This window comes from Sphaerodactylus townsendi, linkage group LG02 (genome assembly GCF_021028975.2).
Source record: "Sphaerodactylus townsendi isolate TG3544 linkage group LG02, MPM_Stown_v2.3, whole genome shotgun sequence".
NCBI classification, from domain to species: domain Eukaryota; kingdom Metazoa; phylum Chordata; class Lepidosauria; order Squamata; family Sphaerodactylidae; genus Sphaerodactylus; species Sphaerodactylus townsendi.
In genome coordinates, this window is record NC_059426.1 from 120,023,636 (window position 1) to 120,040,584 (window position 16,949).

Consider the following 16,949-nt stretch of genomic DNA (forward strand, 5'->3'; position numbering starts at 1 on the left):
AGGGAGGTATGGGAGGGGAAGTAGGCACCACACTTTCTGTTGTGTCTCCACTTCAGACGTTACACAGCTGATGCAAGTCAGCCACTTGAATGAGTGTTCAATTACAAACAGCAATGACTTTCTCCCCACTACCCAGAAAACACATGCAGATTATGTGGCTCAGTAGTGAATCGGACCCTAAGTCTATCAAGGTCAGTACTGTCCTTTCTGTGTGGCAGTTGCTCTCCAAGGCCTCAGGTTGAGGCCTACCACTTGGTCCTTTTAACTCTAGATACCATGATTGAATGTGGACCCTTCTACAAGCCAAACAGATGCTCTGTCACCGCACCATGGCCCCTCCCCTGAGTCAATAATTCCACCAAAAGAAGTGTTGGTCTCCAATGAGCGTCAACACAAACTGAGTACAGAATGTGATCTTATGTATAAGCAGATTTCCCAGTCTATTCTTCCCTTCATCTCTAGGCCCGTTTTTCTCTTTTCTTTCTCTTTATTCTTTTCTATGCTCATGCTCCATTTCCTTTATGTATATCGATGGCTTACTTATTTGAGCCATCTGGATTCTTTCCTGAATTCTTTCCTTTCTCAAGGCGTATCTGATACTTGATTGGCACCTCCATACACCAGCATGCCTGCATCAGTGCACAATGGGAAAAAATACATGTGCTGAGAATCTTTCCATTAGTGTTTTTCCAGCTTGCACACTTCTCCCAGTCCATGTTTGCCACAGAGTTCTTGTCTGTAAGGTAGGTGATTTGTGGGCATTCTAGTTGATCATTTAGGAAAAAGAAACAGGATACTTTAGCAATATTTACCGTTTCCTCGAAAATAAGACATAGTAGAGGTTTTGCTGAAGTGCTAAATATAAGGCATCCCCTGAAAGTAAGACGTAGCAAAGGTTTTTTTGGAAGCATGCCCACCGAACAGAACAATAAGACATCCCCTGGAAAAATAAGACATCCCCTGAAAATAAGACAGCACATCTTTGGAAGCAAAAATTAATATAAGACACTGTCTTATTTTCGGGGAAACATGGTAGAAACCCCCCCCAATCAGTTACTGCCAATGCACATGCACTCAAGAAAGGATTAGTATCTTTTTTTTGCTACCCTGTTGGATCATTATAAAGAGGCAATGTAGTGTAGTGGTTAGGGTTAGCTTAGTATCTGGGAGATCCAGGTTTGATATCCAGCTCTGCCATGGACAGTGTCTTGGCCCAGCCAATCGCAGTCTCAGATTAACCCACCTCTCAGGGGTGTTGTGAGGCTAAAACAGAGGTGAGGAGAAGGATGTAAGTGCTCATCTGGGAGACAGGCAGAGTCTAAATGAAGTTAAAGAAATTATCCTAACTACGCTTCCTCTGAAGCGAGTGGCCGTGAATTCCGTGGGTCCCAGTTCCCAGCTTGGTGGGACATGCTCCCTCAGGATACCCTTCGATTGCCTTGACCATGGTAGTAAGCGTGTAAATGTTCTGAGCATCAGTTCCATTCAACTCAATTTGGATAAGTGAGGCAGCGGGTATTTGCTGTCATTCCCGAACGAAGCTCCGACTGTTTCCCGGTGTAGCGCTGGCTGCTCAGGGGGAGGAGGGCACACCAGGGCAAAAGGGGAAGCGAAAGCGGGAAATGTTTGGTTGGGCCCTTCACGGTAGCCCCGGCTGGCTCCGCCCCGCCCCGTCCCGCCCAGGGCCTTTATAACGGGGGATCCCGATGGCCGGGGCCGTGGCGGCGTTTAACCTGCTGCAGACAGAGGGGGCGGGCGGAGCGCTGCCAGCCGAAGACGGGCGCTCGCTCGGGGTGAGGGAACCCGCCCCTTGCTCAGCAGAAGCAGGAGCCGGCAGCCGGGGCGTCCCCTCTTCTGCCAGCCTCCTGCCTGCCCTTTTCGCCCCGCAGCCACGATGCCGGCCAGTCCGGGGGGCTCTGCGTCCTCTCGCCTGGTCTTGGCGCTGCTGGTTCTTCTGCCGCGGGTTCACAACCACCGGGCGAGCGGGCCCAGGGTGAGTGAGTGCAGCCCCCTGGCTGGGGGGACGCGGGGCTGGGAAGGAGAGCGGGCTGGAGGGGGTGCTTGAAAGCCTCCGTGGACCGCCCTGCCCGGAACTGAATCTCGCTGTCAAGGCGAAATAAAAGCTATTCCATCAGTGGCTTGGAAAGTCTGGCAACGAGCACGCGCGAGGGTTTGGGCTAACTTTTGTTTTTTGGGGTTTGCTGTTCAGCATCCTCCCCGCCCCACAGCCTGCGGTCCGGGTCTGGGCGCTGAGCGCTGAGCGAGGGCAACTCTGAGCTGTTTCGCCGCTCGAGCGAGAAGGAGCGGCTGCGGTTTTAATTGCGGTGTTTTGATCCCCGGGATCAAAAGTCGGGCTCAAAGATGCTGGCGGAGTGAAGCAATTAGCACGCGCCTGTTAATTTTACATCGGACTGCGGCTCCGCATTATTTGAGTAGATCTTTAGGACTTTCCCTTTTATGTTCCAAATGGGGATTAAATGAATCCGTTTGTTTTCAGAACACAAGCGTGACTTCGGATTTTTCCCTATAAAGGTTGAAAGTTCAGTGCCTTAAATTTTCATCCTCAAAATGTAAGAGATGGTTTAATAGGTTACCTTATTAGTATTTTGTAGTGGCTGTGGATGGTGAACCTTTAAAATTAAGATTCTGGGAGTAATCCCACTGAAAGGGTGAGGACTGGGTTCAGGGTAAATACGTGTAGGACTGAGTCGCTTGCAGGTCTGTTCCCCTGTAATATATACTTGCTTGGATTCAAGTGCAATAACAGAAAATGCAATTAATATGTAAATTTGCCTTACTAAATTAGCCTCGTGCCTATTTGACTTCAAGTCAAGACTGGCAAGTCTTCTTAGGTAAGAGTTTTTTTCTCTAAGAATAGGATGGTCAAATGTAATGTCCCAAGCCATCTTACTGAATGCTCTGACTGGAACACTGGAATGCTTATGTAATGGTCGAGAATTGCAGAGTCCAATCTGGAGACCAAGGTTTGTTTTTCTGCTCCTCCAAGTGAAGCCTGCTGAGTGACCTTAGGCTAATCACCGTTTTCTCAGAACTCTCTCAGTCCCACCTACCTCACTAGGCACCATGTATGTGTGAGAGTGAGAGAGAGAGAGTGTGTGTGTTTGGGGGGGGGGGGATGCTGAGAAAGCAATTATAAGCTGCTTTGAGACTCTTTAAAGGTAGAGGCAAGTGGGGTGTAAAAACCAACACTGCTTTTTCTGTTCATAAAAGGTTGACAAGGTCCAGCTTGATATGTAAAAATGCAGTAGATAAAGCTCCAGTGCATGTCAAATCCTTAGAAGTCAGGAATTCCATAAACAGCATAGACTGGGGGATTATTTGAGACTGTGCAAGGGGTGTCTTTCCAGAAACCTGCACTGCGTACTCAAGAGCAGTTGTTTTCAAGCTGTGCTTCAGGTAAGGTGGTGGCAGTCTATGGAGTGTTCCCATAAGCCCTGGTGGTGTGGTATCCAGGACTTTAATTATGAACATTTGAGCTGAAAAAGTCCAATGAATTCTGATGCCAGCTCCTATAAAATCCACAAGTTTGTCTATCAAACTAAATCCATGTAGACCATTTTTATATACTTGCATTTATGAGCCTCTCTAATTGCTCCCTGTACTGTATCTTTTTGGAGAATAAGAAGTACTTCAAACCCAACAAAAAGCAGCTGCTGATTTGACAGCTTTTTGCTGTACAAGTTTACAAAACTTTATGTTGAGGTACTAATCAAAGTTTCCTTTCCACACTGGCTTTTGGCAAATCCCCCACTCTTCCTTGAGGAAGATCTATGCCTTTTAAAACTCTAACTTGTTTCCCCTTTGGTGTAAAACTGAAGATTTAATGGATGTCTAACTCATAAATCCCACATCCTCCCCCTTCTCTAGTGATTTGTTTGAAAAGGATGGGTCTTTTATTTTCTGCCTAGTTTGTATCATGTTGAAACTCAAAGGGGGTTGTCCTATCTGATGCACTTCCTCTTAATCATTAAGCTCTGCCAATAAAACTGTCACTGGTAGAAAGATGCTATGCTTTATGCTACCATCCACATAACAAAACAGTATTTGAATAATTCATTGTGGTTTTAATGGTGGTTAAACCATATTTCTCATGGGTTTCACTGATTCTGTGACTAGATCTGTAATGAGAGAATTGAAACATATAGTTTGTTAAATTGTATATCCCTTTCAGGAATTGCGTCCAGAGGCGTTCCTCCCATTGGGCAAAGTGGGCAGTAGCCCAGGGCGCCACCTTGTGGGGGGCGCAAAAATTGCAGGTTCGTTGGTGGGTTTTTTGTATTTTCAATCTTTTTCCGTTTTTGGCCTGCAGAGGGCGCAGTTTTTAGGCTAGAGCAGCACCAACATTTCAAGGATTTTTCTGGAGACTCTCCTGATGATATCACCCAGGTTTGGTGAGTTTTGGTTTAGGAACTCTGAAAGGGAGTGCCCCCATTGTTTCAAATGGGAGCTAATAGGAGATGGGGGCTACACCTTTGAGGTCCATAACTTTGGACCTCCTGAACCAAACTTCACCAAACCTGGGTGGTATCATCAGTAGGGTCTCAAAAGATACTCTGAAATTTTGGTGCTGCTATCTTAATAATTGTACCCCTGACAGCAGACACTCCCTAAATTTCCCCAGATTTTCCTTTTAAATCCACCCCCTTCCTGCCAATGCTTGTTTTCTTTGGGAGAAGCAGTGGCGTAGGAGGTTAAGAGCTCGTGTATCTAATCTGGAGGAACCGGGTTTGATTCCCAGCTCTGCCGCCTGAGCTGTGGAGGCTTATCTGGGGAATTCAGATTAGCCTGTACACTCCCACACATGCCAGCTGGGTGACCTTGGGCTAGTCACAGCTTTTCGGAGCTCTCTCAGCCCCACCTACCTCACAGGGTGTTTGTTGTGAGTGGGGGAAGGGCAAGGAGCTTGTAAGCCCCTTTGAGTCTCCTGCAGGAGAGAAAGGGGAGATATAAATCCAAAATAACTCTTCTTTCTTTCTTTTATTCTCTCAATGCCTAATAAAGGTTGTTGTTATTATTATTATTAATAATAATACCAATATTAAATCCTCCCCCTTCGGCATGGATTTAAAGGGAGAATCTGAGGTCTCTAGTTTAAACATTGGAAGTGATGCTGTTTCAAGGTGGGGGATAATCTGCCCCAAAACAGCATCACTTTCAATGTTGTTTAAACTGGGGACCCCAGATTCTCCCTTTAAGGTGGATAAGGTGGATAAACCCTAGTTTAAACACCATTGAAAATGATGCTGTTTGGGGGTGGATTCCAGCATCACTTGTTTCAACTAGGGAGCCCAGATTCTCCTTTTAAGTCCACTTTAAAGGGGGAATCTGGGGTCCCCAGTTTAAATAACATTGAAAGTGATGCTGTTTCCCCCAATTGGGGGGATTGGATACAACACCATAAAATGTTTTCATAGCAGTAATAAAACCTTTTGAAAGCATTTTGAAAATGTTTACAAAAATATTTCTGCTGTGTTCAGATTTGTGAGTTGGGGCATTTTCTATAATGTGATGGTGACTTTGAAACGACCTGGTGGAAAACATCTTTGTTTGGTCACGGTGGGGGAGGGTGGCCGTCTATGGGGGGCATCAAACTGAGGTTTTGCCCAGGGCTCCAGTTTGCCTAGGTACACCACTGATTGTGTCCACTTTGTAAAGGAGTGGGAAGCATGCAACTGATTTGATCTTCCTGAAACAGAAAATGCAGAGTAGCAAAAGCTGTGCCATGCAACATGGAATCCTCAGAAGTGCATCTCTTTCATTTAGCTGAAGGACTTGCCCTTTGAACCAGATGAACATTTCATTCCTGGCTATTAAACTGTGATGGAAACTGTCCAGAGATTGGGCTGATGGAGGATGGTAGCTGAACCTATTCGGCTACTCAAATAATGGGACACTCCTCCTGATCTGAAGAAACCATAATTTACATTCTGTTGTGAATGTTTAAAAATGCTGTTTTGTTTTTCTTTATATGGTTCCGAGATTTCAAAACCAAGGTTTCAACAGGAGCAGGAGTCTAATCATTTCAGTGTTCATTTTTACCCTGGATTGCTTCTAGTAGGATTTATATAACGCCTTCTCAAACATTACTCAGCAAACACACATGGTTGAGAGTGCAGCACAAGGGTAGCCAGTACTCAGTGGTGAGATCCAAAAATTTTAATAACAGGTTCCGATGGTGGTGGGATTCAAACAGTGGCGCCACCGCACACACGCACCTCCAGTCACTATTGGGCAGGGAGGTTGCTTTAGTAACCACTTCTTGGCATTCAGAAAAAATTAGTAACCACTTCTAGAGAAGTGGTGAGAACTGGTTGGATCCCACCTCTGCCAGTACTGAAGAAGTCCATCCATGAGAGTGTAATGTTTTTGGTGTATTTACTGTGTGTTCTATAAGATGTTTGGGGTGAGGGGAGGTACAGTTTAAGGCATACTTTGTGTACTACAGTGTTCATCTTTTTGCATGAAACTTCACAAGTTTTCTTGTTAATAACATTAGTTCACTGGCTGAACTTCCTGACCCAGTGCCAGATCTATTACTTCCTCTTCTACAGTTCCAACAACCGTAATTTATTGGTAAAAGAAGGGGTGATTCCCTTTTGAACTCACATGAACCTTGAGGTACTTGAAATTCAGCAGTACTCAACCCTTTTTGCACATGTTGATGCCTGTTGTTTCTCAAGGAACGTCTGGAGCTCATTTCACCTGAGAACAGCACGGACCAGTTTACAAATGGACAAATGCTTTAGAATTGTCCACCTTATAACAATATATGCATTTAAAAAACCCCCACAGGATAGCAGTATTTGGTGCAAGCAATTACAAAGAAGGCAATTGTTTTGATCAACATGGAATGTGGGCTTAACTAGATAACGGTAAATGTATGCTGGTTAATTGGCTGGGCGATAGTGGAACATCTGGGCTTGCTGTCCCTTATCTGAAAGGTGAATAGTTCTCTGGGAGAAGAAAACAAGCATCCCTGGCTGTGTGTGTCAGTCAGGCAGGTACAATGAAAACACAATGTAATTAATCACACTTAATTCTTCCCCGGGCTTGGCTTACCTACTATATCAGATGGTTCATTTACATTTTCTTCCATGGTTTCCATCAGGCCATTTCTCTTGTTTGCATTTTCCCACAGTACAGCAAGGGCTTTTAAAGGTAATCTGAGCATAAGATGCAAGTTCAAGATAGACCACAGTGGGAGGGATAAGTGCGCTTGGCACAGTATCCATAGAGCTCTTTTGTACGCAGTGCTTATGGTGACAGTGGGCAGGAGAACAACAGCGTCTTTCCCTCTTGGCCCTTCATTGTGTCTGGCAAAATACTGTTTCCAGATATCGAAGTCCAGTGCTGCTAATAGTATCCGACTTAAATAAATGGAAACAGTTCTGGTCATAGTGCTAAGGACTGCGTAGCTACTCTTATTTGTTGACTTAGGGAATTTGTATGTAAGGCAGCTCAAAACTAAAATAATAAAACCAAGCAAGACATGAAATCACATGATAAAACAGCTGAACCAGTATAATAAATAAATAAAAGCAGGTCCATAAAAACATGCCAATTACAACAAGCCAAGACGATTAAAAGAACCTGGGCTGGGCATAAAAGCACATAAAGCAAACAGAGCAGTCTAAAATGATATTAATAAAACAAGCCCCAGGCGAAGAGTAGACTGTAAAACAGCTAAAAAGAATCCCTTAGTTACAATAAGCCTGAGTAGAATGGAATGTGTTGGCCTGGTGCCTAAAGGCAAGAAGGGGGGCCTCAAGGGGGGCATTCCAAGGGCAAAGTGCTACCACCAAAAAAGTCCTGCCTCTGCTTGTCAGCTGCTTTACCTGTGCAGTCTGAGGCACAGACAACAGGGCTTGAAAAAAGGCTCTTCACTGGCAGGCTGAAATAAGTTGGAAGGATTCTGAAAGACATTCCATCCAAATATCACATAGAGATGAAGGACTGCTGTGTAGGGCAAACACTCGTTGTAGCAGAGGGCACATATGCAATTCAGATGCAACCATGTGCAATTTACTCCAATACCTTACTCCAATATCTTGTGCTCCCTACAGAAATATAATATTTGTGTGTGTGTTTAATTGCTTCATGCCTTGCCTTTCTCTTCAAGCCGGTTACATCATTTTACGGGATAGGGATGTCTGACACCCAGTATCATCATGCCACGTTTCCACTCTGCCTGCTGAAAACCCCACCCCACATCCAACCTCTACCAGAGAAAACTCTGTCCAAGTTGCACAGTTCCAGGTTTTGTAGAAAGATCTGTCTTGTCTGCTCATGGTTTGGTTGAAATGAACAGCTTTTCAACTTAGTGCAAAAAAAAAAAGATGCAAGGCTGTTATTTTCTTCTTAGGATGGTGGTATGTTGTATTTTTTCATGTTTAGATAAAATAGAGTGGTATGTTGTATTTTTTCATGTTTAGATAAAATAGAGATATGCATGTATTAAAAATAATTATTGGTTTGCCATTTCAGTCTTTTTATTGAGGAAAAGAAAGATAAGTAGGGCCCTTTCCCCACTTACCCTTTTCTGAGGGCAATCCCCAGCGCAGCATCCCTGGGCGCTACCTGGCTATCGACTCATCACCAGCGCTCTATGCTGGGATTATCGTGCTTCCTTTGAAAGAGCCGCCAGGGAATGCCTCGCCATTGAGGGGCGCGACAGCAGCAGCGGGCTTTGCTGGCGCCGTCTGCCGTCCCCTCTCAGTGGGGAGTGCCGAGGGACCCCGCGCTACTCTCCTCGAGTAGCGCGGGGCTTAAGGTAAGTGGGGAAAGGGCCTAGGAAGGAGCTCAGGGTTCATTCAGAGAAAAAACGGGAGGACAAGGAACTGTAACGCAGACGTGTTGGAGTGGAGTGGGACTGTTCCCATAGACCACCTTGCTGTGCAGGAATGGTCGGGATGTTGGAAGCAGTCAGTGCTGATTGTGTGTGTGTGGGGAATGACAGGATTGTGACTGGGTCTGGACCTCAAGCTCAAATTGCCAGATTTAGACAGTTGTTAATTTTTGGTGCCTTATTTTGTTTTCCTTTGTTCCCTTGTTGCCTTATTATTCCTCAGGAGCTTGAGTTATTTCATAGGCTGAGCCGGGATGAAAACATCTACAACCGTGTTGAATTCAAGCTATAGAGATGCTTAATTCTGCCCCCACCCCCACCCCCAGCAGAAAAGTGCAACATTTGCCAATACATGCTATAACAGAACAAACGTTTTAAAATCTTGCTAGCTCTTTACCGGTGAGAAGCTTGGCGTATTCATTGGGATTACATTTGAATCTCTTGGAAGTGGTTGCATAAAGCAGTGTGGCTTTGGGGAATTGGTCTAGAGGGCTGTTGTGGTGAAGTCTGTTACAAACTCGTAGCTTCAGAACTGAATACTGTGTTTTGTATCTTATTTGGACATGAGAGCTCTGTGCAAATAACTGATAACAAAAGAGAGGAACAGCAGAGTCCTTGTTTCCCAGTTCTGTTGTTGGAATCTTCTGCTGCTTTATTATATCCTAACTCCTGACTTGGACTACACGATTGTTTCAAAGTTTAACATCTCAGCTGTTCAAAATCTTCCACCGTGGAATTCTCAGAACTTTAGTTCTCAGAGTTCTCAGAACTTTAGAAACTTTCCTTTAGAGCCTTGTGAAGGTTTTTTGGTTCTTTCTCCCCACATTAAGCTAGTTTAATGTCACATACCAAAATTTCTACGACTAGAGATACACAAACTAATATATAAGCACCAGTTTGCCTACATATACTTCTTGTGCTGCCATAAACAGCAGCAAATAAGTTTGTGCCTTGCAGGTATGACTTACTCTTACAACAAAACTACTGATTATTTATGATATGGGAGTGGGAGACTCCATGACTGGTGTTGGATTAGAAATACTGCAGATGATCTACTAAGAAGGTTCAGGGAAATTTTAAACATTTGGAAAGGCCAGCAGATGAATCAGGGAACATAAAACCTGTTTAATGCCTGGGACCACACTGTGTAGTATCCTGGAAGGACACTTGACTTACACTGTTATGAGCATCCTCCTTCTCCAAGCTGCGAGAAGTTCTGGGACTACAAATCAGATTTCAGTTTTCTTTAGATGAGAGTGCTAAAGACTTATGCTGTTTTTACAGGGTTTTTTGTTTGTTTCTAAAAGTGTAAGTTGAACCTGTTGGAAGCAGTAAATCCCAGTAATTGGCAAATCTTCCTTGAGTTGCTGCTTTCCCAAACATTTCACTGTCACACATCCCTTGTTTCAGTCAGTCTCTTTCTCACAAACACCATACTTCACATCTGGTTCAAATGGGTGTGCCAACTTATGCGGGGCCAACAATTCTGTGACCCTGGGAGAAATATCCCAACTGAACTGCTGCCAATCCAGGCACTACCCCCAAATCTCCGGGAATTTCCCCAGCTGAAATTGACAACCCTAGTTCAGAGCACTGGTTTCAACCCTCACCCTGTGGGTTCTGGGCATGTAAAGCCTTTTGACTCCCACTGTGGTAATATCAACCAGTCGTAACTAACAGTTTGCAACCAGTCACACCATTAGCTAAATCATGTTCTCCCAACTGCTGTAAAAATACATTAAATAAACACCTATGGCAAATTTATTGTGGCATAAATTTCCCTGGGTTTGAAAAATATGCAACAATAAATTTCACAGTCTTTAAGGCACTTTTGGGTTTTGCTGCAGGAATTAATATGGTTGTCTCTCTGGAAATTGTTACGTGAGTACAAGCCTAGTTTTCTTATTTTATTCTGTTGCTGTTAGTCCAGTAGCAAGGTTCGGGAAATTTTCTTCTCATTGAAATTGTGGGTTGCTGTAAAATATAGCAGCTACAAACACTACATACCACATCTGTCACATATTTCACTGTGGGCTCAGCTGTATCTCTCGGGCTGTATAGGAATGCTATTTATGATAATATAGAAGACTGTGACCATTTACACACTTGTAGTCTCCTTCACATTGAGCGTACGCTCCTTTCTGGTTAGATTCTCGGTTATGCACATGTTTTCCCATCTTTGGAACTGACTGCACTCTCAAAGCAGAAAATCCCCACAGTTTCTGAAAGCTGTTAAAAGTGCAACTTTTTTCTCTGGCCGTTTCCGCACGGCCAGTAGCGCGACGCTGATGACGCCGCAGAGAAATTGCGCACACGTGTGATCCTGGTAAAAAAAAAAAAAGCCGCTCACACAGACAGGCGGAAGCTGCGGGCGCCCGCAGCCCCGCAGAATGTGGACGGTTCGCGACGGAAGCGCTTCGCGGAAGCGGGCGTTCATGACGCTGGCGCCTGCGCAAGCATTACGCGAAGCCGTCGCAGGTCTCGGGACGCCATTTGTGGACGGTGCATAGCCCGGTGACATGGCTGTTCAAGCGACGAAAAGGGCCGAGGCCGACAAGGCCACATGGGGAAAAAAGAGTGGTTTTCAGCGTTTTCTGAATACACCGCTCAAGGCCGGTTTAGCTGCTTTCGCTGACGGGCGCTGACCGCGCGACTCGGCTGCGCTGCGGCGAACGCTTCTGATCGCCTGCTTTTTTCCGTTGCGACGACGTCATATTTTGCCCGTGCGGAAACGGCCTCTGTCTTTGTGGGGAAAGTGAGGAAGCTCTCTCTGTCTTAATCTCTCTTCAGGTTTTCTATTTCCCCTGCTCAGACAACAGCAGTTTCTCCCTCTTTTTGGGCCACCCTTTCTGAATCATCAAAAGGGCTTCTTCTTTTTTAAAAAAATCAGTGCTGAGGGTCTATTGCTGGAGTGATGGACCTTGTGTAAAATTGACATAATCTAGCGAAATAATGCTAGCCGAAAGATGGCAGGAAAAAAAGGTGGCAGGCAATATTCTCTGTAAGGGGAGCAACTGTGCATTCACCATTTAGGTGCTGCGCAGATAAAAACGTTGGTGCTCACACAGCTGCAACTTGTGTGGGGTGCATATTCTTCCGGGAAATCCCCCCCCCCATGAGAAGTTAGGGCAGCAAGCCTCCAGCAACAAGTGCAGCATACCAAGCCTCTCCCAGGGTGACAGGCCAGGAAGGTGGCTGGAGCAAAGAAGAGAGGGTGCATTTCACTGGGTGCTGCCAATCTGGCTGCGGGGAGATGCGTGACGCCTGGCACAGAGGCACTAGATGCAGCCTGGTGCTAGTGGGGGAAGGTGAGGCTCAGCATGGAGCAAGTGAGGTGAGGTGGGCTTGGGTGGTCCATCTACTCTTACTCGGGGAGGTGAGGAGGGTGAGAGCAGCACTGGTGAGTGGTGGTGGTGGTGGGGAGTTTTGGTTTTCCTCCATGTGGATGTAGGGGAAGGGCTGGGTGCACCTCTGCGGGGCTCTTCCTCTCCTTTTTATCTCTCTTATTCTTTCTCTCTTTCTCTCTTTCTCTCTTTCTCTCTTTCTCTCTTTTGCCAAGTGCTCCTGCAAGTCCCAATTGTTTATAATATGGCCCAGTTTAAGGTATCCTGTGGATTCTATGCCAAAAACATCTCCATTGTAAGTGTAGCTAATGAAAAAAATTCTTCACACTTTCCCCCCTTATATATCCTTGTTGTCAGAAAGACACTAGTATTAAGCTCTGGAAACTATTTGCCTAAAAAACCAACTACACTGTATTAGGACTCCACTTTCTCTTTGGCAATTCACTGGAAACCAGAGGATAGCCCAGACATTGGAACACAACAGCCGACACATCTGCCCTCCTGAAATGCTGTGTCAGAATCCTTTGATTCAAGACGTCGCCCGGAACAGACTACTAGCTGGTTCCAGCAGTCAGTTAAATTTTAGGACCTAGGAGTGGTTAGAGTTCGTTTCTCACTACCTCTAAGAATTTTATTGATATCTTTACCAGTTTTGGGACAAATTTAGGGGAATGGAACAATGTAACTATTTTTCTGCCTTCTTTGTGTCTGTCTGCTACTGGCTTGTGGTCCTTGCATCTTCGGTCCAGCGAGCTGAGAGGCTCCCCTGAGATTTCAGGGTGATCTTGGTGTGGGGAGTTGGTGGCAGAGGCCCCCAAGCAACAACCAGCTGAGGTTTTCTGAGCAGCTGGGTGAGCCTGAGTGACAACAAAGGTCTCCAGATGGTGGCATTTGAACTTGCGGCAGTGACAGCTGTGATGGCAGCCTGCTGGAAGTGAGAGTGCCAAGGCAGCATGTTTCCATCCAACACCAGAGGCTCCTAGATGGCAGTGGGGACCGGTGGCAGGGCCCCCTGCAAAATGCTCAAGGGACTCCTTTCAGCAGCTGAGGCTGGGCGTACCCCAGTAAGAACATTGGTGGCGGTGGTGGCAGCCCCCAGGTGGAGTGAGTGCCGGTGGGCAGGTGTCGAGAGAACTGGTGACCGTTGAGCCGGTCGTGGAGGAGGGGGGGAGTGAGATTCAGCAGAGTTCGGACATAGGAAGCAACCCCTGGCGAAGCAGTGACATTTATTTTCCAGACACTATGATCCACCTGGGTCAGAATCTGGTGGGCAGTGTTAACAACTGATGATCCTGACACAGAGAGTCGGCAATAACAACTATTGGAGGCCCTTCACTCCATTCTGGTGCCTCCTGAAGTTTGGGGTCACCTAAATTGACTGATTTTAGTTACTTCTCAGGTGTTGTTTATTCTATGTAATGGGGAGGTTAGTACTAAGATAGGTTAGTTAGATTGTATTGGTTTTCCTCCCGTTATGATGTTATGATGTTTAGTATTTTAAGGTAGTGAGTTGTCGTATTGCCTGTAGTTTCTTGAAGAGCTAGTGTTAGGTATAGACTGATTATGGGTTAGGCTTAGTTATTTCTAGGTTAGTCGCTAGGCTAGGTTTATTGCACTAACGCTGCTGTAAATTGTCTAGAGGGTTTTTGTCTTGGGTCATTATGTTTTTTGTAGTTCTGGGTACATAAAGGGGGAAGTCACCATCTGTTTATTCATGATGCTATTATTAGTGATTTTTTTGCTGTTTATGTTGTTGTTCACTGTCCTGAGCCCCACGGTGGAGGGTGAGATATAAATAAAATAATAAAATAAAATAAAAAATTGCCTTTTTCATTTATAACAATTTACCGAATAATATTTCTGCCTTTGTCACATTCCTGTGTCTGAGCATTGGGTATTCAAGCCTTGTCTTAAGCTATTATGAGGCTTCATAAAAATGTGAACAGAGGATATTTTTATATCAATATTTGAAATTTAATTAAAAAGTTTTCATGTCCCAAGAGTATGGTCATGTACATGGTGTCTGGGCATAACGATTAATGATATCTGTTTTTGATTCTAGAGTAGTCCCTTTAAAAAAAAACTATTTAAAAATGATGATCTTCAATAAATGATATGAATTATAGGGCAGTCCCCCTCCATAAAAAGAAAAATAGAAAAGGGGGAGCCTTCTGGTGGCGAGGAAGACTCGCACACATTTGCGGAGCAATCCTCCACCAGGAGCAAATCTCATTGACTTGGATCTAGATGGCCCAGGCTAGTGCAAGCCAGTTGGTGGAAGTCGAGGGGTTCTACGAAGAGGCAGGCAATGGCAAACCACCTCTGAACAACTCTTGCCCTGTAAATCAGCTGTGACTTGAGGGCACTTTCCTCCCCCCACTACCAAATCGGAAAATGTCCCTTTAAAGCTCAATTATTTCTATGTCTAATCCAGATGCATTCCATGTGCTAGTAACTTAATATAAAAGTTTTTTTTAATTGTGAATATGTGCTGGATAAGCTGCATGAAAGGTTGAATGCCATGAAGAAGCTGTGAATTGAGAATATTTTTCAAATCGTCAAAAGTTCTGCTTAGTAGATGGGAAGTGCCGCTCTGTGGTGGGGAAACATTAGATGGAACATTGGTAGCAGGAAACCTTCACAAATGGCTCCACAGAAAGAACAAGCAAGTGGCTGGTGGCAAAATATGGACCCTCAAATGGGGTGCCCCATTCTTTGCTAAGGAGATGGGGGCTACCCTTTTGAGGGTCCATAACTTTGGACCCCCTGAACCAAACTGCACCAAACCTGGGGGGGGGGGGGAGTTCTCATCAGGACAGTCTCCAGATGATATCCTGAAATTTTGGTGCCGATATGTCCAAAAATCCACCCTCTGCAGGAACATTCCAGAAATTTGCCCAAGAATCTTTGTTCTGCATTAAGTTTTCTGCATTGCTGTCAATGGGGGTTGCAGGCGGGGGGGGGGGGGGCACATTTCTGAAGGCATAGTCTCAAAACTTTCAGGATCTCATCAGGAGACTGCCCTAATGATACCCCCCAGGTTTGGTGCAGTTTGGTTCAGGGGGGCCAAAGTTATGGGCCCTCAAAACTGTAGCCCCATCTCCTATTAGCTCCCATTGGAAACAATGGGGGATGGGGGCACACCCTTTGGGAGTCCATAACCTTGGACTCTCTGAACCAAACCTCACCAAACTTGGGGGGTAGCATAAGGACATTCTCCTGATGATACGCTGAACATTTGGTGCCGCTAGCCTAAAAACTGCGCCCCCTTCAGGCCAAAAATGGAAAACCACTAAAAATACCCAAAAACGAACCCTGCATTTTGATGCCCCCCACAAGGTGGTGCCCTGGGCAGCTGCCCACCTTGCCCAATGGGCATTATGCCCCTGGGTCTTAGACCTATCGTCTGTGAGCAAAAGAGCCCTGCTCTAGGTTATTGCTAGACCATTTCTTATTGGCTTTGCAAAAGAAGCAAAGAATTTCATTTTGGGAGTGTATGCTATCATTTTGTCCTAGAATTCAATATGAGGGTCAAACCATACCAGGACGGATTAAAACATGCTGAACCCTGAATACTGTTTCAAGTATAAGAGCCCTATAGCATTACCCCAAAATGTGTGTTTTTAAACCAATTATATAAAACTTGAAATTTGGTATTTTTTTTGTAAATTAGAGGCTTCGCATAATATGAGGCCTTTTTTTAGCTTGTGTATAACTCTAGCTGAAACCACACATTCTTTGTGAGAATGTGCCTGCAAGGGAACAGGTTGCAGTGTTAGTCTCTTTTCCCTGAACCATTTTCCTCATTGAAATCAGAAAGTCCCTTTTCCAGCAGCTCTTGTCCCCAGTAAGGACATGAGGCAGTTATTCATGTATTCCTCCTGTTAATTTCAGCAAGACTTTAACAGTCTTGAAAATAATAGGCACAGTGCCCTACATGTTGTACTGAAATATCATCTCTGGCTTGTGCAATAGTACAAAACACAAGTGTGTTACTTTGTTGAGAATGTGCTCATATACATCACTCAATTTATTTAGATTTCTTTCCAGTCCTTTACAACAGTCTCAGGGCAGGTTACAATAAAAACCATAATAACGTCCTTTCAACACAATAATAAAATACCTATAAAATCCAATCCTAAAACCATAAAACATTATAAAAACTCCCACCCCAGCCACCCTTAAAAATGGGCAGAGTATACAGGACAACTCAAGGACCCCTCCCTCTATATTGGGGGGGCGGCGGCCGGGTGAGTGGGAATCAGCTAAATGCCCAGAAAAAGAACCTGGTCTTTGCCAGGTGCCGAAACTCCGGGAAAGTAGGAACTCTGGTATGAGGTCATTCCACAGTCCAGGGGCCACTGTTGAAAGGGCCCTCTGGGCTGCCCGCACCCCCCTCACCTCCAAAGGGGGTGGGATAGCCAGGACGGTCTCCCCCTGTGATTTCAGTGCAGGAATATATAAATGGGTGCGGTTTCTCAAGCATCCAGAAACAAAGCCATTTAGGGCTTTATAATTAGTACCAGCACTCTGAATTGGGTCCAGTAACGCATCAGAACGTGCAGACTCCTCAAAATTGGGGTGATGCGATCCTGTAAAAAGCACTTCAGCTTCCAAACCATCTTCAAAGGCAGTCCCACATATAGTACATTGCAATAATCCGAACTAGTGCTTACCAGAGCATGGATAACTGTGGCCAGGTCATCCTGGTGCTAGAAAAATCAGAGCTGGCTCACCAG

At 45.1% G+C, this 16,949-nt stretch overlaps 1 protein-coding gene across 3 annotated transcripts in view; it reads left to right on the forward strand.

The window, feature by feature from the left end:
• Positions 1-1,693: 1,693 nt before the first annotated feature.
• The window catches only part of SMOC1 (SPARC related modular calcium binding 1), a 118,082-nt gene continuing 102,826 nt past the window's right edge, over positions 1,694-16,949 (forward strand). The window contains exon 1 of one of the 3 annotated variants that reach the window (XM_048485793.1): positions 1,694-1,993. In XM_048485793.1, coding sequence (XP_048341750.1) covers positions 1,895-1,993 — 99 coding nt within the window. In that variant the 5' untranslated portion in view covers positions 1,694-1,894. The remainder of the gene's footprint in view (positions 1,994-16,949) is intronic. The other 2 variants (XM_048485792.1, XM_048485795.1) reach the window with 2 other exon arrangements.